The sequence below is a fragment of the Alosa alosa genome, chromosome 9 (assembly GCF_017589495.1).
Source record: "Alosa alosa isolate M-15738 ecotype Scorff River chromosome 9, AALO_Geno_1.1, whole genome shotgun sequence".
NCBI lineage: Eukaryota > Metazoa > Chordata > Actinopteri > Clupeiformes > Clupeidae > Alosa > Alosa alosa.
This window is the reverse complement of record NC_063197.1, coordinates 21,496,788-21,522,106: the sequence shown is the minus strand read 5'-3', so window position 1 is coordinate 21,522,106 and position 25,319 is coordinate 21,496,788. Positions and strand designations below refer to the sequence as shown.

The window sequence follows — 25,319 nt, the reverse complement described above, 5'->3', positions numbered from 1 at the left end:
GAACTAACATGGACATACGTACATACATACATACCTACAGTACATTCATACATTCATACAGCACTTTATGTCAATTAGGCCTACTCAAGAGAGTTACAAATAACAAACTAGAAAATGAATATTGCTGTAAGTGAACTCACCAGAGCTCGCTGAAATAAGACTTCTGCGTTTTTCTTTGGCTCCAACATGTTGGTCAACCTTTGGGAGATCATACACCTGCCTCAAGGAGCCTCCTTCCAGTCTTAAAGGTTCTGATACAGGTTCCAGTTCCGATTCAGTTCCGATTTCAGGAACTAAGGCAGTAGCTGGTTTTACATGAACTTGTGGAATAGGCCTTGGAGAGGTCTCAACTGTTACATTTCCATTGTAGCTTATAGTTCCAAACTTGTTTACTGCTTCACATGTGTATATTCCTGTGTCCTTCTGGGTTACATTGTCAATTATCAGTGAGCAGGAACCATCATCTTGCTTCTTGATATGGAAGCGTGTGCTTGGTCTGATCTCCTCACCATCTTTCAACCAACGCACTGTATTGGGCTTACCCTCTGCAATACACTGAAGACGAATGGTGCCATTTAACTCCACACTTTGGTTCTTGAACACTTCTTTGAAGACAGGCCGCATGTCCTTGCGAGTCTTGTAGCCCTTGAACACTGCTTGGATCTTGATGGCTGCTTCCAGCATCTCTGGTTCCTCCTCTACATTTATGTCTATGCTTGACGCTTTCTGTTCTTCAAGCTCAGTCAATTGTTGCTCTGAAATTATAGCTTCCTCTTTGTGCCCTGCTGAAATTACAATGGGTTGCTTGTTTATCTGAACAGGTTTAGACTCTTCTGGAGTTTGTTGTGCGGTTTTGATAGGTTCATTGTTCTGCTGCACAGGAATAATGGATTCTTCTTTAGGTGTTGTACTTGGCTTGATGGGTTCTTCATCCTTCTGTATAGAAACAATGGATTCCTCTGGATGTCTTGCTCCAGTTTTGGTTGGTTCTTTGTTCTCCTGCACAGGAATAATATAATTTTCTTTAGGCGTTGTTCCAGGCTTGATGGGTTCTCCATTTTTCTGCAAAGAAACAATGGATTCCTCTGGATGTCTGGTTGCAATTTTAGTGGGTTCTTTGTTTTTCTGTACAGTAATGGTGGATTCATCCTTTGTAGCTGTTGCAAGTTTGACAGGTTCTCCATTCTTATGAAGAGGAACTGTGGATTCCACTGTATTTTTTGCTGCAATTTTGTTGGGTTCTTTGTTTTTCTGAACAGTAGGTTCTCCATCCACAGGCTGTTTGCCAGTTATTGCTTTTTTGTCTGTCTCTACAAGAGCAGCAGGTTGTTCAGGAGGTGCTGCTGCTGCTTTAATTGATACTTTGTTCTTTCGAACAGGAACAGTTGGCACCTCTGGTAATTCTGTTGTAGTTTTAACTGGTTCGTTGTTCTTCTGAACAGCAGGTATTTGTCCTTCTGAAGGTCTTCTTAAAGTCTTATTAGATTCATCTTTCTTCTGTACAGCAGCACTGTATTCCTCTGGAGTGTTTGCTGCAGCTTTGCTAGGTTCCCCATTTTTCTGGATAGGAGCAGTAGTTTCTCCTGGGCCTTCTTGTGATATCTGTCCAGCCATCTCACTTCTCCGAACTGGGACAGTGATTTCCTCTATACCCTTTTTAGCAGTTTTGACTGATTCTTGATTGGTCTGGATGGAAACAGCACTTTCTTTTGTGACAGTGATTTCTTTGGTGGGTTCCTCGCTTTTCCTGGGTTCCTTGGTCACTTCGGTAGGACTCTTGATGTGTGCCTTGCTTTCCTGAGGAGATACCGTTATTTCATCTTTGTTGTCTGTAGATGCGCTAACCACTACTTTGTTTTTCTGAATTGCAGCAGTGTCTTTAGTCACTTCAATAGGACTCTTAATGGTTTCTTTGCTTTTTGCTGTCTCTTCATGTTTAACCTCTGTAGGTCTGAGACTTCTTCTCCTTTTTGGAGGAACAGGCAGCTGTTCTGCACCTTTGATGGTCTCTTTGGCGGTCTCTTTGACTGTCTCTTTGACGGTCTCTTTGGTGGTCTCTTTGATGGGCTCTTTCACCGCCTCTTTTGGTAGGACAGCCTCCCGTAGGCCTTCATCTTGAATGCTGACAGAACCTTGCCTCTGCTGTCCAACAGACCTTGAGACCACTTTAGGGGCTAGTTCTGTCGGTTCCTCTTTGGCATAGTTACTCTCTTCAATCTTGGACACGCCGTCATCTTCCACTTTTTGCCTTGTTAATGTTTTCTTCCTGAGATCTTTATCCACTTTTTTATTATCACTGACATCCGTTTCAGGCTGCTTTACCACTGTCTCCTTTTCCAGTTCGACTTTCCCTGCCTTAGCCACAGGTTTAGCAGGGGGTACACCAGGCTTAACTGTATCTGGTTTAGGTTTTGGCTCATCCTTAGGAACAGGCCTGACCTCTTTCACTGCCACAGAGGATGTGGTTTGAACAGTACCAGCAGAACATGTGTAGCACCCTTTATCCTGGGGGTTAATATTAATGATTCGTAGCTCTAGCTGACAGCCATTTTGCTTAATTTCATACTTTAAACCAGACCTCAGAGGAGCGTTTTCCTTCTTCCACTGTGCAGTGACTCCAGGTTTAGAGAGTTCACAGTACAGAATGAGAGTGTCACCCTCCTCTGCCTCTTGATTTTGGAGCTCTTTGTGGAAGACCAGTGGCACCTCTGCAAAAACAGAGAACGCTGCATCAACATGAGGCATTTACATTCCATAAGCTTGTAATCTCCTCTCTGAATAAATGTACTGTTGTGTAGATATCAGGGATTATTTAGGATATAACCTAAATATATCACTTGAGCCTATAAAAAAATATACACACAAAAAGAAAAATAAAATAACGCCAAACCACAGCGTTAACAAATTACATATTTGGTCCCAATATTTATGGCATTGTATGACGTTTTAGATTATTGTACCTTTTACTTTTACAAAGGCAGTTGTCTGCTGATCCCCAGTAGAGCATGTGTAGTCTCCCTTATCCTGGGGGCTTACATCATGGATACACAGCTGCAGTTCACAATCAATGTGCTTCATCTCATACTTGCCACCAGGCCTTAGTAAAACCTGACCCTTCCTCCACTGCACTGGAATTCCAGGCTTAGAGAGTTCACAGTTCAAGAAGATCGTTTCACCCTCCTTTGACTCTAGGCTCTCCAGTTCTTTTTGGAAGAAGAGGGGGTACTCTAAAAAAAAGAAAACACAGGAGGTAAGCAACTGCATGAAGTATTCTGATTAGAGGATATCCTTTGTTATACGGTACTATTGTGCCACTACTCAGAGTTACCACTAAGCCTATTTTCCTGAGATTCAGGAAACTTTTGGTGAATTACTAAGGTCCCAAATTATTTTGACCAGAAATTAGTTTTACCTTTAACTGTTATAGTGGCTTTGGTCTGCTGGTCTCCAGCGGCGCATGTGTAGTCTCCCTTATCCTGCGGGCTGACATCCTGGATACGTAGCTGCAGCTCACAGCCATCCTGCTTCATCTCGTACTTGCCACCAGGTCTCAGCAGCACCCGACCCTTCCTCCATTCCACTGGCACTCCAGGCTTAGAGAGCTCACAGCACAGGAGGACCGTCTCCCCCTCATCTACTTCCTGGCTCTGCAGCTCTCCCTGGAAGAACAGGGGGTGCTCTGGGGGAATCAAATCAGATCAGAGCAGAGCAGATCAGGTCAGTCAATTTGCTGAAAATCGGATCATTCTATTTAAACAGAGGTATTCACATAATACTTGGCACGTGGTAACTTTATTGATGGGAAGGCTTATGACCAGAGTCTTGCTGTGTCTGTCTGATTTAACAGTCCAACATTAATCAAGTCAGACCTCAGACTTGACTCTATGTCGTTCTGAGTTTACTAATGAGTGGATGCGATTGGCTGCATGCATAGGGAGGGATAGAAAATTGGATAACCTCTCTTCTAGTTTTACTGTGTGGACAGTATGGAGTTGCCTATTAATATGCGAACAATTTCAAGCAAATTAGTATGTTCTTTCATGTCTTTAGATTGGCAGAACTTGCAGGCAGCTAATACATGGAAATTAGTGGTCAGCTATGTTAATGGAGAAGTGTGCGAGTTGATGTCCTCTCTGATTGCCGTGGTTATGGCAAAATGACAGACATTTAAATACAAGGAATTGTCATGAAGCAAAATTGGGGAAAAGGGAAAATGAACAGAACATATTGAATTTAATACATACAGAAGAATTGCAGACATATTTATTTACTTTAAGTGGTCCACACAGAAGCCACTATATACTGTAACAGTAGACATTAACTGGTTCATGCATTATGGTCTGATATATGTCTTGGAATCTCACTAAGTGAACTCAAGACTTCAGTGACCAGGTAGGTAAATGAATAAACAAACCGCCTCCCGTGGAGAATAAATGTCCATTGGGTCTACTGGGAACTATCTGAAAGAGGAGCAAACCCACACCTACACTCTGAGGTCTGTTAAGAGCTATACAGTACCTTTCACCCTGATTGAAGCTGTGGTGTATTGGTCTCCAGCCGCACACTTGTAGTCTCCCTTATCCTGTGGGCTGACATCCTGGATACGTAGCTGCAGCTCACAGCCATCCTGCTTCATCTCGTACTTGCCACCAGGTCTCAGCAGCACCCGACCCTTCCTCCATTCCACCGGCACGCCAGGCTTAGAGAGCTCACAGCATAAGAGAACTGTGTCGCCCTCCTCAACCTCCTGGCTCAGCAGTTCTTTTTCAAAAAACAGGGGGTGTTCTGGGGAGAGAAAATATCGAAATTTGGGAACATTAAGTGAGCCAACTCACTTCACAAGCAGGCGAAGAAAACACAGGCCGTCTTAGTGACCTTCACTTGGAGTTGTCCAACTCTTGAAGTTATTCAGGCCCCTTAAAGAAAACTCCTCAAGGAGTTGGTGAGTGGTGACAGTATAATATCCCACAATTACACCAAATGTGTTTTTGCTCTTTTCTCTTATTCTAAAATATGTTCTGTATGGAGTGGACTCTTTTACATTTTCAATGGAGTTTCCAATTCTCCAGTAACCAAAAGACAGGTCCCAAGAGAAACAGTGATGGCATAACATGGCATGCACTGAAAGGGTAGAATAATAAAAAGAGCAACCCTGGAAATATTACGGAGAAGCAAAATGTGGCAACATTTTGTTACAGCTAAACAAATCAATACTGTATACAGAGAGAGAGAGAATGCTGATTTAGCATTTAATAGTAGTGTAATATGCACAAAAGGGTAGTTTGTTTCACAATCATTTTATTTTTGTTTGTCCTGGTCCTATCATCTAATTTTCATAATTAAAGTCTTTCAAAACATGAGCCTATATTTTGACTCACACGGGCATATGTGGATAATTTTAAGTACTTGTGCAAATGGTGAAACTATCCACATAAGGAACTGATAGGAAGCATCTTGGTGGCCCTCACAGCAGTAGTGACTACATTAGATTTGCTGGATACATGCCCGAGTTAAATGCTATCTGGGGTGGACAAATTCCTGTTACTATTACTATAAACCTATTAACTTAATTTCACGAGGTTGAGGACGGGTGAGAGCAGTGTATACCCAAATGGATTCATGGTCTGTCCGAGCCAGCAGGGACCTTCAGCACACATGCATGAAGGAACCATTAGCATACCTTTAACTCTGACTTGGGCTGTGGTCTGCTGATCTCCAGCGGAGCATGTGTAGTCTCCCTTATCCTGAGCGCTGACGTCATGGATACGCAACTGCAGCTCACAGCCATCCTGCTTCATCTCATACTTCTCACCAGGTCTCAGCAGCACACGACCCTTCCTCCATTCCACCCGCACGCCAGGCTTAGAGAGCTCACAGCACAGGAGGACCGTCTCCCCCTCATCTACTTCCTGGCTCTGCAGCTCTTCCTGGAAGAATAAGGGCTTCTCTGGAGAAAACCAAACACAAACATCGGGTCAGCATGTTCATGGTGCATAACTAATCAGACATACACAAACATACTGTACACAAAAAGTCCCCCTAAGTGTAGGGATTTAGGAGGGAATTGTGCATTCTGAAATAAACATTAGTTTAGATGCACAGGATAAAACTGACCAAGGCGCTGACAGAATAAGACTCACTGTAAATTCTTATTTACATTCAGACATAAGATTGTCTTACAGTACATGGAGAAACAGAGACAAAAATGCATACAGCTGGTCTAGGCGGCGTGCCATGTTTTTCTTTCCAGTGTGTTTTTTTGTAATCACTTTGTTTAGTGAGGCGCCAAGCTGTAAATGTCTGAAACAATTTTTGTCTTTTCCCTGGCCACGTTGAAGTCAGAATTGGCCATAAGCGTGGGTGTTCACCAATGCCTTGACCTGTCATATTGTATTAGTCTGCATAGGGCTGTGTAACGTAAGCTAAACCAGATCCCTTTAGGACATCGGAATACTTCTACCTTTTACTCTCAGTGAGCCTGTGGTCTGCTGATCTCCAGCGGAGCATGTGTAGTCTCCCTTATCCTGCGGGCTGACATCCTGGATACGCAGCTGGAGCTCACAGCCATCCTGCTTCATCTCGTACTTGCCACCAGGTCTCAGCAGCACCCGACCCTTCCTCCATTCCACCGGCACGCCAGGCTTAGAGAGCTCACAGCAAAGGACCACTGTCTCACCCTCGTCTACCCTCTGGCTCTGCAACTCCTCCCGGAAGAAAAGAGGATGCTCTGGGGGTAAAATGACGGGAGTAAAAAAGTACTGTGTCAAACACAAACAAACACATGATGATGAAATGTAGTGGGTGAACAGAATGGGAGTAAAGTGTTTAGGTGAAAAGCAGAAAAGCAAGTACTGTCAGTGACACGGTAAATGCAGTATATCTGTAGATTCTCTTGGATGAATGGAACTAATAAACCAGAACGACAACAAAACAAAACATAGGCAGACTCAACTGTTGCCTCATTGTTATTTATTTATTTACTTAGCTAGAACTGAATTTACCTGCTTACCCAAACATCCATAAAGTTGCACACCTTTTATACCAGCATACAGGAACATTGCTCTTAACAGCAGCGCTTTCAGTGAGTAACTAAGAGAAATAGATCAGCAGGACAAGATAGATAGATAGATAGATACTTTATTGATCCTCAAGGGGAAATTCAAGCAACACCTAGTACTAAAATAACCCTGGATGAATTGTTCCCCCTTTTCTACTATCAACAGTTCCATACATCAAACCGACACACCCCAAACCCTTTCTGTTCTCTGTGTTACATTCACCATGACAACAAGAACGCTGACAGCTTCAGCAAATCTAGACCAGGAGCTGCAGGCAAAGTTGCATCAGGGTTCTATACTCATCTCAAACATATGTTCTTCATTCTCAATTCTCAGTCACATGAAAAGAAATATTGTTACTATAATCTATCTTAATCTACAGCACTGCATAATTCTTCCAAGCGATTTTCAGATCAGGCCCACAACTTTAGCTGTCTTCTGTAAATGCCAGATCAACTCGACTTAGGCTGTCTTTGACTTCTTCTGTAATGTTCTCCTGGGTTCAGCAGTCATATTTATGGAATATAATTCCTTCATGTTTGTGTGTTTATTGTTCCTTCAAAAGTTCTGAAATCTCAGGTTTAGGGTGTAAAAGACACTCCATGTTCTGTGATAAGCTTTTGTGCAGTTCTTTAGCAGATTAGGGGCGTGTGCACACTGGGCACGGTTCACTTGTATCATGCCGGAGTACGGTTCTCTCACGTTCTTGGTCCGCACTCTGCATGCTATAAAACTGTATCCAGGCACGGTTCAGCTGCTGTGTTCCAGAATCTTTGCATAGGCGCGATCATAAACCCAAATGTGCCGTGCCCGAGTCCACCTCATGCGGACCCGGGCACGGATAAGGGTACTGTGCCCGGGTACAGTACGGAGCTACTCTGGTCAAAGGAACCGGACTTTGCGGGTCAAGCTTACTCGGGTATGGTACGGATGGCATAGTGTGAGTAGGCCCTAGCTCTGGTCTTGCTGACGAGTTAGATTAAATGGTTGAGCGAACCTCATTATCTTCACTAAAATAAAATCAGGTGTACTCCTGACCTCAGTCCAATAAGCACATTCTTTTATGTGGTCTGTAAGAACTGCTAATGGCTAATGGGTACGTTTTGTGAACAAAAAGACATTTACTTGGATGTGCTTGCTGTCAGTTTTGCTTAGAAAATGGTTGGTAAAGCACTTCACAGAAGCTTAATACAAATTTGTGAAAGTCCACTTGTCTGTGATTTATTGTGTCACAGCTTTGATCATACCTTTCACTTTGACAATGGCAGTAGTTTGCAAATCTCCAGCGGAGCATGTGTAGTCTCCCTTATCCTGAGCGCTGACGTCATGGATACGCAGCTGGAGCTCACAGCCATCCTGCTTCATCTCGTACTTGCCACCAGGTCTCAGCAGCACACGACCCTTCCTCCATTCCACCCGCACGCCAGGCTTAGAGAGCTCACAGCATAAGAGAACTGTGTCACCTTCCTCAACCTCCTTGCCTTGTAACTCTTCTTGGAAACGCAGGGGATGCTCTGAGGAAACCAAACAAAAACCAAATAAATGTTAGCGCTCCTCTTCCATGTCATCTTGAGAATTTGCTGAATGGATCATCTTACTGTAGTATTTGCATACAACATTAGTACTACTAATATCTACAAGTGACAAGCGATGCCCTCTGTTGCATGGAGTTCAAGAGACTTCATGACCTTTGAAGTCAAAAAAGTAGTATACAGCTGACTTCAGCGTGAACAACGCGTTTCGCAATTTGCTTCATCAGGTTCACGACCTTTGGCACTTCATGACCTTTGTCAGACCTAAAGGATACTTCTCTGGAATCCATATTACCTTTGACAGTGAGAGTAGCGCTGCACTGCATATCACCAGTGTCACACGTGTATAGCCCAGTGTCTTCTTTTTCTACACTGTGAATCAGCAGAAGGTTCAGTTTCCCTTCCTTACGCAGCTCATACTTTTCTCCCGCTAAGAGAACCACGTTTTTCCGCTTCCAGGCAACTGGGGTGCGCGTGTCAGAAGTCACACAGGATAGAGTGGCCGTGCCTCCCTCGAAGATGGTGGTGTCTTTCAACTTCTGCTCGATTAAGACTATGACCATGGAGACAGAATGCTTGTTACTTTCAAAAACAGAGCACAATCGCATGACAGATGTAAAATGAAAAATGATATCTTGTACTGATGGTCATGAATCTTCCAATCCCTTGCATTAAATATGTCAAACTCACTGCTTATCCTATTTTCCTGTGGACTTCCTCACCTTTGGGTTTGCTTAGCACACGCAGGCGAGCTGAGGTTCTCTCATTCCCCACGGCAAACGCCACGATCCCGGCCTCCTCGGCGGTGGCCCTGGTGAGCACCAGGTGATGCTCCCGGCCTCGGCAGCTCATCTGGTTCATCTCGTTCCTCTGCAGGACGGTGGAGCCCAGCCACCACACGCCATCAGCGTAGTCGTCATGGGAAACCTCACACACGAAGTGGGCGTCCTCTCCAGCTGTGACACTCAGGTCGCGTAGCCCTGACACTATCTTCACATTTTCTGGAGGAGAAGGGAAAGGATCCATGCAGTTCTTTGTGGTATCAACTCATAACTACTGTATACATTTAGGGCCAGTGTCCTATACATGGATTAAGCCTAGTCCTACACTTAAAGAGAACCTCAATGGAAATCTCTGCTCAATCTATATAATACAAGGAAAACTGGCCTTTAATTATATTTCACTGTAGTACCATACCTGTGTGACATATGAACAGAGAAACTACATTTAGACACACAATATGTTGGCTGCTCAAGGAAAGCTCAAACCTAACACACGCCACATTACAAAAGAAAAGCATGTTATCTTACCTTTCACCTTAAGTTTCGCACTGGTCACCTTGCCTCGCGTGTTACAGGTGTAAACTCCGGCATCCTCTGGCCTCACCCGGCGGATCTCCAACACATGAGTGTTGCCCTGTTGCTCTAGGGAGACCCTAGCCCCTTGGCTGAGCATTTCAGCGTCCTTCTTCCAGATCACTGGAGCGTTGGGATTTGAGAGCTCACAAGTTAGGGTGACAGACTCTCCTTCAGTGGCCTCCAGGTCCTCCAGCTCCTTCTCAAAGTACACAGAGGCAGCCGCTAAAGGGGGAATGGACAGTAGACAATAAAGTACAGTTACGATGGCAAATAAAGCTTGTGAAATTGTGACTGAATCCTAGGAAGCTTCTGGAACTTGAATACCAAATTAAGCTGGAATGCTTTTAATCTGTAATTCATGTTCATAAATACTCTCATTCAATTGCACTCCTAGGCAGTGTACAGAGAAGTAACAATCAAAATGAAACATGGGTTCTTTGCTCCTCTGGGTGAACGTTTCACTACAAAATGGCCCTGTCCATGTTATTGCACCTACCCCTGACATTTACTTCTGCAGTGGTCCTCATCTCTCCAATCACACAGCTGTACTCCCCAACATCCTTGGGTTTCACGTTGTTGATTTGCAGCTCAGCGAATTGACCCTCGTATTTAATCGCGTACTTGGTACTGGGCAGGATCTCGTCTTCGCCTTTCCACCACTCCACCGAGACGCCGGCCTTGGAGAGCTCACACCTCAGGATCACCACTCCTCCCTCCGAGGCCTCCTGGTTCTTCAGACTTTGCTTGAACGTCACAGGAATCGCTGAGGAAGAAAATCAACTATGCTAGGTCACTTCATAGATGGGATATAAATCCTTATTAACAGAGCTCTTGCCATATTGTAATAGAATGCACTATAAAGGACAGTGTACCAAATTTACTAACAGTTTCCTACATCACTTTAATATTCTGTAACTGCATTGCCAACCTTAAGCAAATGTGTTTCCTTCAGCCTTAGTTTTACTATACATATCACTTTCCACTTTATTCTGGAGTATATAATGTTACACTGTACTAAATAGTTACTATGTAACAAGAGTTGTGTAATATAAAGTGTGAGAACAAAAGCTTCCTCCTACCAAATATTTTAATGGTGGCCTTGGTTTTCTGGTCTCCACACACACAGCTGTAGACACCACTGTCTTCCTTCTGTGCCTTCTTTATGAAGAGTTCCATGGTTGCGTCTTTCTGTATGATTTGGTAGGTTTGCCCAGACTTGAGGACCTCATCTCCCTTTCTCCACTCTACTGGGATGCCTGGTTTCGACAGCATGCAGCTCAACGTGATACTGTTTCCTTCCTCAACCTCCTGGTTAGCCAGCTTCTTTTTGAAAGTGATGGGGGGAACTAGAAACAAACAAACAAACACACCTGCTTAGATATGCTGACAAATATCGTACATCAATCAAAAAGGAGGCAAGTTACACTGAGTTCCTTGCATGCCTAGTGAATGGCAAACCTTATATTACCTTTCACAGTGAGCTCAGCGCTTGACTCAGAGTCTTTGCTTTTGCACATGTACTTCCCAGCATCACTCTCCTCTACACTGGATATCACCAGCTTGGTGAATTTGCCTTCCTGTTTCATCTCGTATTTGTCCCCGTGCATCAGGACCACTCGTCCCTTCCTCCACTCGATGGGAGCGCCAGGCTTGGACAGCTCACACCTGAAGACCACGGTGTCGCCCTCCTTCGAGGCCTGGTCCTGAAGTTCTCGCTTGAAGGTCACAGGAAGAGCTGTGCAACCAAGCCAAAATGAAATATCATGAAAATAAATTTTTGGAGTCACCGAATCTATCTGAACTAATTCTTTGATTTTGATGATATCTGCAGTAATTGCTTTTTCCACACATTAATCCAATAAGTTGTTAACACCTTGAAAGAGAAAATGAACGATACCTCTCACTTTCACTTCTGCCGTAGTCTTCAGGTCCCCTACTGAGCAGCTGTATATGCCAGTGTCCTCCAAAGACACATCGTTTATGAGCAACTCCACAATCTTCCCTTCTCTCTTCATCTCATACTTCACTCCTGCAGTCAGCAATTCATTCTCCTTCCTCCATTTGACCATAACTCCAGTTTTGGACATCTCACATCTCAAGGTGATGGTGTACCCTTCCACGGCCTCTTGATTCTTCAGATTTTGCTTAAATGTCACAGGGGTTGCTGAAAGAGGGGGTGACAGTGAATGTTTCATCAGTGTGGGAACAAGATGCATGAAGTAATGTAGCATCAACTCGTAGATAGGTTCATGACTTAGAGTGTAGCAGAGAGAAGCAGTATAGTAGCAGGATAGCATGTTCAAGATGCAACCAATACAAGTGGGTTTGGGTATGTCTCATCTTGCTCCTCCTAGTTAAGCTAAGTAAATACCCTTAAAGGTGCAGTCAGCGATTGTACGCGCCCATAACATTTTTTGTCACATTCAACAATCATCTTCTCATGACCATTAGCTGCCCATTCCACGAGTACACTGTAAAAAACCCTGTAGGCAGCCCAGGCTCCGAAAACTGAAAACAGTGGGGGCAGCCTGTAATGAAACCCTGTGTGGAGTTTCTATGGGAATACTGAAGGGAGGGTTAAGCTACCTCTCTAGTGTGTTTCGTTTGGTCCTTGGTTAAACTATAATGTATGTTGTTTGATTGCACCTTTAAGGTAACATCCCACACACACACAATGTCTGTCTTTCTCTTGAAATCTTATTTCTGTTACCAGTTATGGACACGATGGCTGCTGTTTTCTGCTCTTTGCAGATGCAGGTATAGACGCCACTGTCTTCTGGAAGGGCTTTCCTGATCAACAGCTCCACCACGCCCTCTCTCTGCCTCGTCTGATACTTCTCGCCGGTCCGCAGCAGCTCCGCTCCCTTACGCCACTCCACCGACGTGCCGGGTTTGGAGAGCTCACAACGTAACATCACGCTGTTGCCTTCTTCAGCCTCAAGGTTCTTCAGCTCTTTTATGAACGTAGGAGGAAGAGCTGGAGAAAGACACAGAAAAAATAAAAAGAATTTTGAATACTGTGGGTCTCAGTTTGTGTCTTCTACATCCAACAGAGTGATAAACAGGACCTTTGACCTAAAGGTCAAACCTATAGAAATGTATAAGAATATACCATCAAAAAGATGAAATATCATTGTAAAAGATCAAGGGAAATAATATTAGCCTGTAATGTGTCAGTAAAATATTTAAAAATAATAGCCTTTTTGGGCTTTCCGGAGCATTGTACAGACTTGTCTTACCTTTCACATTGAGCTCTGCCCCGACCTGGGCATCTTTAGTCTTGCAGGTGTATCTGCCGGCGTCGCTCTCCTCCACCTTCCGCACCACCAGCTTATTGTACTTTCCATCCTGTCTGATCTCATATTTCTCCCCCGACTTCAGAATCAGTCTGCCTCTCCTCCACTCCACTGGAGCTCCAGGTTTGGAGATCTCGCAGCTGAACACGGCACTGTCCCCTTCCTTTGCTGTCTGGTCCTGAGGCTCTCGGTTGAACGTTACCGGATGCGCTGAGGTTATAAAATCAGAATTAGAATGGCAGAGCCCCTCGAATGAACATTCTCTGAGTATATTTTACGGCATCTCTTAAAGAAGCTGACGTTCACAGTTGTGCTGTTTTGGTTTCAATAGAAACATGCTGTTCAGTGCCATGTTGTGATACAAAAATGCACTCAGAATGCCATTCAGAAATACGAGGCATAGAAAGTGTCTGTGCATGAATGAAAAACATTCGGAACTGTGACTTAATGTGTTGCCAATACCATTTGTTTAAAAAGCCAAGCTGAATCCTGCCAACAACGTTATTAATAAAATTGAGTATATAAAGAAAGACTTATTGTGATTTCATTGGTGCAAAACTCATTTGTGTAACAGGCCAGACTGAATGCTGACAACAATCGTACATCTTGTAAAATTAATGTTTTACGGTAACACAGTGATATCGGTTTGCATTTATAGGGCTAGAAATATGACCCTCTGTGGTCTCTGTAACAAAAATAGACCCACCGTTCACTTTGACTTCAGCTGTGGTTTTCTGTCCCCCTGTCACACAGCTAAACGGCCCAGCGTCCTCAGGCTGCAGGTCTCTAATCTGGAGCTCAGCAAACCTTCCGTCATGCTTCATCTGGTACTTTGGCCCGGCCTGGATCCCCATGTCCCCTCGGTACCACTCGACTGGGACTCCAGCTTTGGAGATTTCACAGCGGAACACCACTTCGCCTCCTTCCAACACCTCCTGGTGCTTCAGGGACTGGATGAACGTGGCAGGTACACCTACAGAAGCAATGATGACACGTATATATACATTCAATTACATATAATGGCATCATTCCACCTGGCTTATAGACCAAAGATACACTGAGTGTTGTTGCAAAGGCTTAAGGTTGCACATTGCCCCTTACCAGTGACTTTGATGGTGGCCTTTGTCTTCTGTTCAGCATACACACAGCTGTAGACACCACTGTCCTCGGGGACGGCCTCGAAGATGAAGAGCTCGGCCGTGGCTTGTCTGAGCCTCATCTGAAACCTCTCTCCGGGTTCGATGAGCTCTCCACCCTTCCTCCACTCTACTGGGACTCCTGCCTTAGAGAGCTCACAGCGCAGGGTCAGATTGTTGCCTTCCTCAATCGTCTGATCCTTTAGCTTTTCCTTAAAGGTGACCTGAATGACTAGAGAGAAATAAGTTCAATGTAAATGGGCGTAATGTAAATTTAATAACCATAATGTAAATTCAAACACCAATAAATATACATTGGATTGCCCAATCAAAGAATAGAATAGAATATAATAGAATAGAATAGAAAAAAATATGTGCATATATGAGCAACTCTATCTCGTCACACTTACTATTCACTGTTACAGTGGCAGTGGTCTTCTGATAGCCACAGATGCAGCTGTAAAGTCCACTGTCGGCCAGTGTGGCATTGAGGATCTTCATCTCCACCACAATGTCCCTCTGCTTCATGTGGTATTTGTCCCCGCTCCAGAGGAGTGCCTCTCCTCTCCTCCACTCCACTGAGGCGCCGGCCTTGGATAGCTCACAGCGCAGACTCACTGTACTGCCCTCCTCCACCACCACGCTCCGCAGCTTCTGCCTGAAGGTCACCGGCTGAGCTGGAGGCACCAAGGCACATCACAGACAGGGAAATGAATCACATTACCAAAGTCACAAATCTACCTCACAGATTAGTAAGAGGGATAATAGTGTTATTAATACCAGAGCAGACAGGTATTAATTACAATTTGCAGCAATAACAATAAAGTCTGAACACCAGACGTAGCTGCAATAACAATAAAACCCTTCCTCAGACGGCTTGCCCCAAAACATCAAGTCATTAAATATTTGCTTGGGAGCTACGCCTGGTGTGCAGACTTGTTATTGCTGTGACTTTTGCTGTTGTCCAGTACCCAAAACTTGGTGCGTGCCTTTTGTACACTTTTCATTAAATACAAAGCTATGCTTTGCAAACCATTTATAAAACACCATAACAACATAAGTCAAAGTAACATCTCATACAAAATTGTGAAAAACGTTAAAACCTGAAATAGTGCAAAGATAGACATAGAGATACACCAAACTATGCATTATGCTAAACAAGACAAAACGTTTAAAATAACATGGACAAACCAGCATAGCATAGACAGACATACAGTAGTTGGTGAATAGGATCTTATCTATGACAACCAACCTTTAAGGTTGCTCCTGTTTGTAAAAAAAAAGCTTCTCACCATTAACTTTGAGTGTGGCTGTGGTTATATGGTCTCCACACACACAACTGTACATGCCACTGTGCTGCACCAGGGCTTTCTTAATGATCAGCTCCACCATTAGATCCCTCTGTTTGATCTGGTACGGTCCCTCACTGGTCAGCCTCTCTGCCCCCTTCTTCCACTCAAACGGTGCCCCAGGCTTGGAGAGCTCACAGCGCAGGGTCACGCTCCGGCCCTCCTCCACCTCCTGGTTACGCAGCTCTCGTCGGAAAGATATTGGAATGGCTGGGAATGGCAGACAGATTCAGTGATGAGATTTGGACAAAGGTGACTTGTTTCCAGTGTATCTGTCTCTGGCTGTGTGTGGTAGTGTGTGTGTGTGTGTGTGTGTGTGTGTGTGTGTGTGTGTGTGTGTGTGTGTGTGTGTGTTTTATGCAGTTCCTGCATAATTTACCATTTACTATCAGGCTAGCGGTCGTCTTTTGGTCCCGGCACACACAACTGTAATCTCCACTGTCATGAACCTTAAGATCATTGATTGTGAGCAGGATGGCGAACTTCTTCTGCTTCATCTGATATTTATCTCCTGCTCTCAGCGTCTCCGCTCCTCTTCTCCAGATGTAGACCACGCCAGGCAGGGAGAACTCACAGGACAGTGTGACACTCTGCCCCTCTTTGCCGTCCACATCCTCGAGCTTACGGGTAAACTCAGCAGGCACAGCTAAAACCAAAAGAAACATTTCACATAGAAGATCATTTTGGCAAATTGGTAGCTATTAAAGATTTATAGTATCGGGTATAGCACATATTTGTGCTATTTTTGACTTTAGTATCCCTAATTCTCCATCGTAAATCAATGTAATGGTGAATTTTGCAACAGTAAAATAGTGAATTATGCAAAGGTAACATTACCTTTCACTGTGACTTTGGCCTTAGTGCGTACTGCTCCAGCATCACACTCATAAACCCCAGCGTCAGTATCAATCACCTCCCGGATAGTGAGCCTGGCCTCGTTCCCTGACCGGCTGGTCCAGAACCTGGAGGAGTTCCACACCAGGAATCCGTCTTTATACCACAGGATGTGGCACGGTTTTGACGTCCTACACGACAGAACCAGAGTTCCTCCCTCAATCGCCTCTGTGTCCTCCAAAGGCCGTAGGATCGTGGGCCTCCTCTCTGGTGATCAGATGCCAAACACAGAAAAAAAACAGACAGGTTATAAGTCAATATGATTACACTCCTTTGGATATTCTGTGTAAACGTTTATCTTGGCTGATGCCAGAGGGGTCTTTACAAAGACCCATCTTCATTCTTCACCACATGTTATGGTCATTACCTCTGACGAGCAGCGAGGCATATGATCGCTTGTCTCCCGCCACGAAAGAGATGGTGCCTGAGTCTTTCCTGGCAAGCCGCTTGATGGCGAGAGAGTGATACCCTCCCGGATTCACCTGGATCTCATTAAGGTCGTTCGTGTACAGCTGCGTCTCGTCGAGGTACCATTTCACCTCGATGAAGTCGCTCGGGCAGATGCGACACCTGAGCATGGCCGTATCCCCCTCCAAACACTCAATGTCCTCCAGTTCATCCAAAATCAGGACCTTCCGACCTAAGTGAGGGGGTCACAACAAGGTCAAGAAGATGAGCCTTATGTTAAGCATAACATAGGTCAGATACAGAAAATAGTATCACTTTCTGCCTACAAAGACTTTACAGATTGTTTGCTGAAATTTAAGTTCTGTCTTTCTAATAAGACCATCTGTAATATGACCATCTTTAGACAGTCTACAGAAGACCAACCAAGGGTGACCCAGGAAACACATGGCTGAGACATTTGGCTAACATCTAGCACATGCTTGCATGTGATTTAAATGTTCAAAAGCTAAATTCTCCCACGGCCCAATTTGCCCCTATCCCTGTCATACCATGCACGGTCAGCTGGGCCTTGGACTGCATGGTGCCAACGTCACACGTGTACACATCTTCATCGCTCCACTCCAGGTTGAAGATGGTCAGGGAGAGATAGACCCCCTTCTGCTTGGTCAGGTACTTGGAGCCCGTGCTGATAACCATCATGCCCTTGAGCCAGGTCACCTTGGTGGCCGGCTGCTTGGTCTCACATTCCAGGATCACCATGCTCTTCTCCTCAGCGCGTGTGTCCCGCAGCTCCTTAGCAAACGTGTGCTGAAGGTCTACAAGTGTTCAGCCAAGAGTAATCATGAAGAGGAAAAGAGGGAGGGAGAGAGAGGATGGTTGATTTTCCGTCAGTTTAAGCAAGACCACATTGTAATATGGCACCAGCACCCACACTGATACACACACACACACACACACACACTGACACACAGAAAGAGAGAGAAAAGGACAGACATACAGACACTCACACACGCACACACACAAACACACACTACAAAATAAAAGTGAGTCATTCCTCAATGGCCATTTAAAATTGTGAACATTTATTTCTTCGTTCAGTCGGCCCACTTCAATAAATAAACATCACACTGTACATGAGGGAATTCCTTGCCTTTGACCACTAGCTTGGCCCTGGTTGCGATCCCTTCAGCTTCACAGCAGTACTCTCCAGAGTCCATCAGAGTGGCGTTGCGTATGATCAGTTTCACCAGGTGATCCTTCTGGGAGATCTCGTACTTGGGACTCTCTCGGATGACGTGGCCATTTTTCAACCACTTGATGGACGTCTCGGGTCTAGTGATCTCGCAACTCAGCTCGGCGTCCTCCCCTGGGGTGACCCGCAAGTTGAGCATGTCCCGGAACACCCTTACGGGCTTCTCTGTAGAAAAAACAACAGAGGCCACACAGCTACATTTACAATGAATGGAATTTCAACATGGGAGCAATGGCAGGTCATAATGAGGAAAGAGTGGATGGATCACCTTGGACAAACAACACAGTCTGGCAGCTGAGGTCTTTGATGGTGAAGATGATATCACCAGCGTCTGAGATAGCGACTTCATCGATGTTCATTTTGTGCCTCCGGCCGTTGCTGGAGAGTAGCATCCTGCCATTGCTGACCACGAGCTGACCATTCAGAAACCAGAAGGCTTCCTCCAGCAGCTCGTGCGACAACACACATTCAAAGCTGCAGTTGTCCCCTACAAGGACTGATGTTGTCTTCAGCCGTTTGGCAATGGTAATGTGAAGATCTTAACAAGAAGTTTATTTTTTTTAACCCAAAAGATTCACATAGCTTTTATATGTAACTGTTAATGAATGGGAAATTATGTAAATAGTATAGTATAATGTAGTGTACTAGAACTGTAGTAAAAAAAAATCTAAATATATATTTTTAAAACCTATTGAATTGTGCATACCATGAACAGTGACAGTGGCTTTAGTCTGGCTGGTGCCCAGGTCACAGACATACTCCCCTGCGTCATCCTTGCACAGATTGTGAATGATAAGGGCCAGGGATCCTCCAGACTGAAGTATCTCATACTTCTCACTGGCCTCTAGGACAATCTCATCTTTCCTCCAGGTGGGCACCACATTGGGTTTGGAGGCCTCGCACGTCAGACAGATGTCGCTCCGCTCCTCCCCAGACATGTCCTCCAGGGACCTGAGAAAGACAGCTGGCCTCTCTTAGAGACCAACCAGGCAGCCAGCGCACAGAATTAAAACATCTCCCTGCATGGGCTACACTTCAGGAAAATGCAAATCTACTGTAATTTCAATAATTGGGCTTTACTGTACATACAGCAAGACCAGCTAAAACAAAGCCAAAATACTCCTCACTGTTTAAAAAAAAAAAAGAATTATTACAAAACAATTGTATGCCCTAGAGTTTATAATTTTATCTGTTTAAATAAAATAATAACTGATATTCGTTAATAAAGTCTTGATCCTCCAAATTATCAACCTATATCACTAAATACAGCATCAATTCATCTAAGAAGCCCTTACTGAACCTGACTGTTGGTGTTTTGGTCTCACCTTTGACCTTCAGTATGGCTGCTTCACTGACCCCGGGGGCTTTAAAGGTCACCCTGCTCTGCTGCGGGGACAGCCGCCTGAGGGTGAGGCTGTGGATCTTCCCGGTGCTGTTTATCTTGTGGATGTTGTTTGTGTGGAGGATCCGGTCGTTGAGGATCCACTGCACACTGGGTACCTCGTAGTTCAGCTCGCATGTAAACGTCGCGTTGGCATCCTCCTCTACCTCCACATGCTCCAGGTGTTTTATGATCTGAAGTCTGCGTACTACCAAAAGATACAATGTGGCCAAATAAGGCTAATGGTAAATATGCCATTTTACAGAGGAATAACCTAACCAGCCAACAAAGTGAAGGGCATTCATTTTATGAGGTGGTTCATACTAATCTTACTAATTCCTTGCAAAAAAGCATTGCCCACCTTGGCTTCCAACTTCACAGCAAGTAAGGAGGGAAAAAGCTACCAATCAAAGTTTTATAGCTATGTTTACTAATACATATTTCCAAATAATTGCTTCTAATGCATGTCTTCCATTATGCTTATTATCCATGAGATGCCTTTTTTAGACTCACCTTCCACAGTGAGGATGCCCTTGCTCTCTGACCCTCCTGCCAGGCAGCGGTACTCTCCTGAGTCCGCTCCTCTTAGGTTCTGAATAGTCAGCTCAGCCCGGTTCTTTTCTCTTTTTATGCTGTATTTCCCCGAGTCCGACAGCAGGTTCTTCCCCTTGAACCAGCGTACCAGGCGGGGAGAGGGGTTAAAGCCGCAGCTCAGAGTGATTGAGCCGTGTTCTTTGGTGGTTGTATCTTCAAGTGGCTGGACAACAGCCAATGGGCGCTCTGGTTGATCAGAACAGAAACAATGCAACTTCAGACAGATACGTGCGCACACACACACAAAATAGGTCCTTCATAGGTTATGTGCAGAACCCCTCTCCAAAGTTTCTGACAACGGTTCTGACCAAAAGGGTCCAGAACCGAACCCTTCAAAATAGACTTGATTAAAACAGAGTTCCACTCTTGGAACAAGAATTATCAACTTTTTTTCTGACAGTCTTCTTAATCCTGAAGTTGTTGAAGACTTCCTGTCTTTGACGGTAAACTAAAGGAGATGACACCTTACCTTTGACTGTAAGCTGTGCAGTGGATTTGCTCTTGCCAAAGGTGAACTGCACAGGACCGGACATGGTGCTGTTGGTGGACGTGAAGATGAGCCAATGTATGGTGCCCTCCTTCTCGATCCGCACCTCCTGGCTGTCCACCAGAACCTGCCCGTTCAGGGTCCACTTCGGGGGCCGCACTGACTTTATGCTGGTCTCCACACGGAACTTGGCCTCTTTTGGTTCTATCACCACAACCGAGGTGAGCCCTCGCACTATGCTGATGGCCTGCTCTGCAAGAACGGACACCATTCCAACTGTATCAGCAGCCATGTCTCAGTTTACTGGTAAAAACAAAGTGGTCTATTTCATTTGCTCCTCCTGTCACACATTCATTCTTTCACTCATAATGAGAGTTTCTTTCATTATTTCTTCATTGTTCATTTTTTTCATTCATTAAAAGTGTTAATTGTTGTTATGTCTTATCCACTTTGAGTTTCATTCATTCATTAATTCATTCATTCATTCAATGACACAGGGTAATAATGCTATGATTAGAAAAAAAAAAAACAGAACAGCTATTCCAGCTACTCTGACACATTAGACCAGTTAAACTTAAAAAGACAGCTTTGATCAGAATCTGAGCATCTCACCCTCCACCAGTAGCTGACATGACGTCTTATCATCACCAGCATCGCAGGTGTAGGTGTCCTCGTCAGAGGAGGCCACATCCTCTATGATCAGCTGCCGGTACACGTCATCACTGTGGATCTGGAACTTCTGGCCTGCAGCGATCTCGCGGTTATTCTTGTACCATTTGACCTGGGCACTGGCACGAGACACCTGGCACTCCAGGAGGCCTCGGTGCTTGTACATGGCAATCTTCACCTTCAGCGGCTTGATGATCTGAACTGGGAGTTCTGGGACAAGAGAGCCACTGGTTTACCTCGACAAAAAAATTACTTATTTAAGTGAATTTAACTGCTGGGAACATGGGTTCTGTTCTACTAAACCTAACTTTAAACCAGACCATAGCATAACATCCTGCAACAACATTTCCTTGTTTTACAAAAAAAGAAAATGCTGCATATTGAGGTAAAAGAGGGAAGACACACAAATAACTCAAGCTCTTTACCTTCAACACTTAGTGTGGCAGTTGAAGATGCACTCTCTGCAGTGAACTTGATTTCACCAGCATCTTCCGGTTTAACAGACTTAATGATGAGCGTATGCTTTTTCCCTGTATAAAAACAATGGCATAACCTTGACTGTGTCTTTAATTGTGAATGCAGTGATTGTTGAGGCTGAATTGCATAATTCAGAATAACACCATGCAGACAAGGCAGAAGTATGATCACTGAGACTGACAGAATGTCTGATTATCTGTAAGGAAAACCTTCTGCCGTGAAAAAGCATAAACCTTGCCAATTGGAAATTGCTTCCTAATGCCATTGCTGATCATCTCAGCGGGGCCAACAAGAACTGAAATTGACTTACCCTCGTGTTTAACTTTGACATTGTCTCTGGCTTTCAGTCTGCTGTTGTTGATGTACCACTGTCCAGCTACATCCTCCAGGTTGACCTCACACACAAAAGATACACTCTCTCTCTCAGTCACATCTGCATCCAATAGATCCCTCAGTATTCTGATATCCCTGGCTGGGAGGCAATGGAACAGTTACAGCTGAGGGGGTTAGATTAAAATATTCACAGACATGTCCTGGTAACAAAATAAAAACACATGTGTTGTTGTTGTTTTTTCACCACAATTGACTTAGCCAAGATTATAAGTTTAGTTTGTAGATGTTATGCGTTTGCAGTAACTGTTGATACCTCTGACCACAAGTCTAGCAGATGTTTGAATACCCTCTGCTTGGAAAGAGAACACGCCTGTGTCTCCCAGGGAGACCCGGGTGAGGGTTAGGATGTGTCTCTTGCCCTGGGTACTGATGCGGCAGTTGGGCTTGGACTTGAGCCGGGTGCCATCCTTGGTCCAGGAGCCGTCCACGTACCCATGGCTGAGAGTCACCTCGAATGAGCAGGACTCTGTTTCCAGCAGTTCTAGATCCTCCAGACCCCTCACCACCTGAATCTTCTTCACTGATACCAACACATCAGTGATTCATAATTTATTTATTACAATACCGGTATTCATTTATGGTTACTCTCACTTTAAACACAAACACAAAAATTGAACTGAAGTGCAGTCAGGTGCTAAATACAGAATGCTCGCCTAATTGATAATCAGTGTAACTGTATTACAACATGGTGTTACTTGTGATTGCTATCTATGGCTAGGATTTGGGGTTAATGCATTTATTACTAACTTAACTTAAAGCCTATAGCTAAAATGCTAGGCTAACAGTGTCAGACTGGGTTATTTTATGTATGCTCAGAGAAGAGAAAGGTATGTATCCTCTAATCTAACTCAGGTAGATGGCAAATAAGCTTATTTACCAAAAAGTTCCTTTAAGGACACTGTATAAAGGCAGTTAAATACAAATTGGGACTCAAAATCTCTCAGCCCATGTAGTGGGCTGTAGAACTGAGAGAATGTAGTTCCACAAACTCCCAGCGGTTCCCCAGACCCTAATCCTAACCCTAACCCTAACCCTAACATAACCCTAACCCTAACCTAGAAATGTGGGAAAATAGGGCTGTGGGACCATTGGGCTGTGGGAACATAAGGCTGACCCCTCCTGGCAGTATACAGGCCCATGACTGTAGAAACAGCTGCTCGGCTGCTACATTCCTGATCTGAATTGAATCAACACCTCGCAGATTACATCACGTGCCATGGTGTAGTTAGACATATCACAAGCTATTAAGGAAAACAACTTTTTATCACTTTTCTTTTCTTGAAGAAGAATTACGAGAAAGTATACTTACATGCCATGTTGAGCTTTGGGTTTGTCTTATCATTCATCTCTCCTTCAAGGTGGATGGGCCGCCTTTTACCATGAAGGGGTTCTCTTCAGATCAATCTCTGATTCACATGGGTTAGCATTAGCATAATTTAACACTAAAGCAACAGAAATAAATGTTATCCAGTAAATTACTAGCAAATATTAACACATTTTATGGACAGTATTTTAGGGTCTATTATACAGCCACATACAAGACATCATGTGAACATGAGCACTGGCCTAGACATCAATATCCAGCAATAGCCAGAGCTAAGTATTTCCCCATTTGTCTATGTACATAGTAAAGTATGTCTTTCAGCAGGATAACCTCTGGCTTGATTCAAGGACAAGGACTTGAGACTGGAGAAACTGAGACTAAAATACATTTTACTCATGGCTATGTAACTGGTTCCATGAACTCATATAGTTATGATGACAGTGAAATGTGATATGGAATACATGTCAAACAACACATCATTAACAACAACAACAATCTCTGATTAACGACCTGCCATTGACACCAGGACCAGCGAGATCTCAAGGCCACAAACTTCAGTTCAGTTCAGAATTCCCTCACAAAATGTGTGTGCTCTCAGTAGAGCATACACACAGCACTCTGTATATGGGACAAGTGTGAACCTCTCCAGGAACCTGATTTTCCCTTTTAGCACCCTGACAATCAGACACCTGACACTACCTCTCCCTATGTCCAGCACTGGTCAGGGATATCAGTCACTGCAACAGGGACAGCTACCACATCCAAGGAACATTATTAGATTGGATTAAAACTTTTTATGACCATGCACATTCTCTGTAGACAACAAATTATGTTTCTATGCCCATGTCACAATAGCCTCTGTTGGAGTCAATAAGGTTGGAGTTCACAATACACATTTTAAGTTTAAACATATAGCCTTTGACTAAAAGTCTGCAAATCCATGAGCAACATAAATATCAAGTTTCATAATATTTAAATAAATCCATGTTCCACCTGAGGCTGAAATTAGGTCATTTTCTGATCAACTCACCTTCTGTGTTGGGCAGTTGGAACATGGGAGGCAGCTCTCCTCTCTTTCTCAGGGTTGAAAGAAAGAAAAATTGTTACATTTCACTGAAAATGGGTAAATCTCAGGTGCCATAAACATTTATCCTTTTTTTCTTCTCACACGTAAATCCCCCCAAGATTAACAACAAAAGTGTGGTGAGGGAATTGTGTGGCCAGGTCAGTGTGCTACCCCCTGTTTCCCTCGGTGGATGCGCGTTGTGCCTTGCGTTTTTTTCTTCCTCCAGCTTTGGTAAAGCCTAATGCTGAACAGCTGACATATCTCCCCTCACACTCTCTTCTCTAAAATAGCTTGTGCCATTCTACACACAAAGATAGCTACAGCTTTCTGTACCAGGGCTAGTCCTGTCTCCCGCTACCACGGCCAGCATCAATAGGAGCCTAGCCATCACGTGCAGGTCGCACCCATGATAGACGATAGCTGAAACAATTCAGGGCAGGTTCGGGGCTCTGGTGCAAGGGCTCTGCTTCATGCATACCTACTGCTGTTGTAACCTGAATAATACTGTCCTATAAATGTCAAAAACAAGACTAGTAAAACAAGTTTAATAGCCACAACGCCCCCCCCCACACACACACACAAACACACACAACACACACACACACTCCCCAAGAAGAAAGTATTTGTCTTTTATAGAATTGAGAA

The 25,319-nt window shown here is 44.2% G+C and overlaps 1 protein-coding gene across 1 annotated transcript in view; it reads right to left on the bottom strand.

The window, feature by feature from the left end:
* obscna (obscurin, cytoskeletal calmodulin and titin-interacting RhoGEF a) overlaps positions 1–24,680 on the bottom strand; it is a 48,112-nt gene extending 23,432 nt beyond the window's left edge. Inside the window, exons 1-36 of the mRNA XM_048252885.1 lie at positions 24,639–24,680; positions 23,594–23,690; positions 22,538–22,804; positions 22,202–22,363; positions 21,840–21,944; positions 21,358–21,624; positions 20,728–20,997; positions 20,178–20,444; positions 19,609–19,872; positions 18,990–19,256; positions 18,552–18,821; positions 18,182–18,448; positions 17,580–17,846; positions 16,991–17,263; positions 16,567–16,830; positions 16,109–16,375; positions 15,673–15,939; positions 14,791–15,057; positions 14,346–14,612; positions 13,951–14,217; positions 13,188–13,454; positions 12,659–12,925; positions 11,846–12,112; positions 11,417–11,683; positions 11,028–11,294; positions 10,445–10,711; positions 9,901–10,170; positions 9,313–9,591; positions 8,886–9,143; positions 8,306–8,572; positions 6,461–6,727; positions 5,681–5,947; positions 4,519–4,785; positions 3,413–3,679; positions 2,961–3,227; positions 141–2,708 (exon numbers count right to left, since the gene is read on the bottom strand). Of these exons, the coding sequence (XP_048108842.1) occupies positions 141–2,708; positions 2,961–3,227; positions 3,413–3,679; positions 4,519–4,785; positions 5,681–5,947; positions 6,461–6,727; positions 8,306–8,572; positions 8,886–9,143; positions 9,313–9,591; positions 9,901–10,170; positions 10,445–10,711; positions 11,028–11,294; positions 11,417–11,683; positions 11,846–12,112; positions 12,659–12,925; positions 13,188–13,454; positions 13,951–14,217; positions 14,346–14,612; positions 14,791–15,057; positions 15,673–15,939; positions 16,109–16,375; positions 16,567–16,830; positions 16,991–17,263; positions 17,580–17,846; positions 18,182–18,448; positions 18,552–18,821; positions 18,990–19,256; positions 19,609–19,872; positions 20,178–20,444; positions 20,728–20,997; positions 21,358–21,624; positions 21,840–21,944; positions 22,202–22,363; positions 22,538–22,804; positions 23,594–23,630 (11,161 nt within the window). The 5' untranslated portion in view covers positions 23,631–23,690; positions 24,639–24,680. The remainder of the gene's footprint in view (positions 1–140; positions 2,709–2,960; positions 3,228–3,412; positions 3,680–4,518; positions 4,786–5,680; positions 5,948–6,460; positions 6,728–8,305; positions 8,573–8,885; positions 9,144–9,312; positions 9,592–9,900; positions 10,171–10,444; positions 10,712–11,027; positions 11,295–11,416; positions 11,684–11,845; positions 12,113–12,658; positions 12,926–13,187; positions 13,455–13,950; positions 14,218–14,345; positions 14,613–14,790; positions 15,058–15,672; positions 15,940–16,108; positions 16,376–16,566; positions 16,831–16,990; positions 17,264–17,579; positions 17,847–18,181; positions 18,449–18,551; positions 18,822–18,989; positions 19,257–19,608; positions 19,873–20,177; positions 20,445–20,727; positions 20,998–21,357; positions 21,625–21,839; positions 21,945–22,201; positions 22,364–22,537; positions 22,805–23,593; positions 23,691–24,638) is intronic.
* Positions 24,681–25,319: the final 639 nt, after the last annotated feature.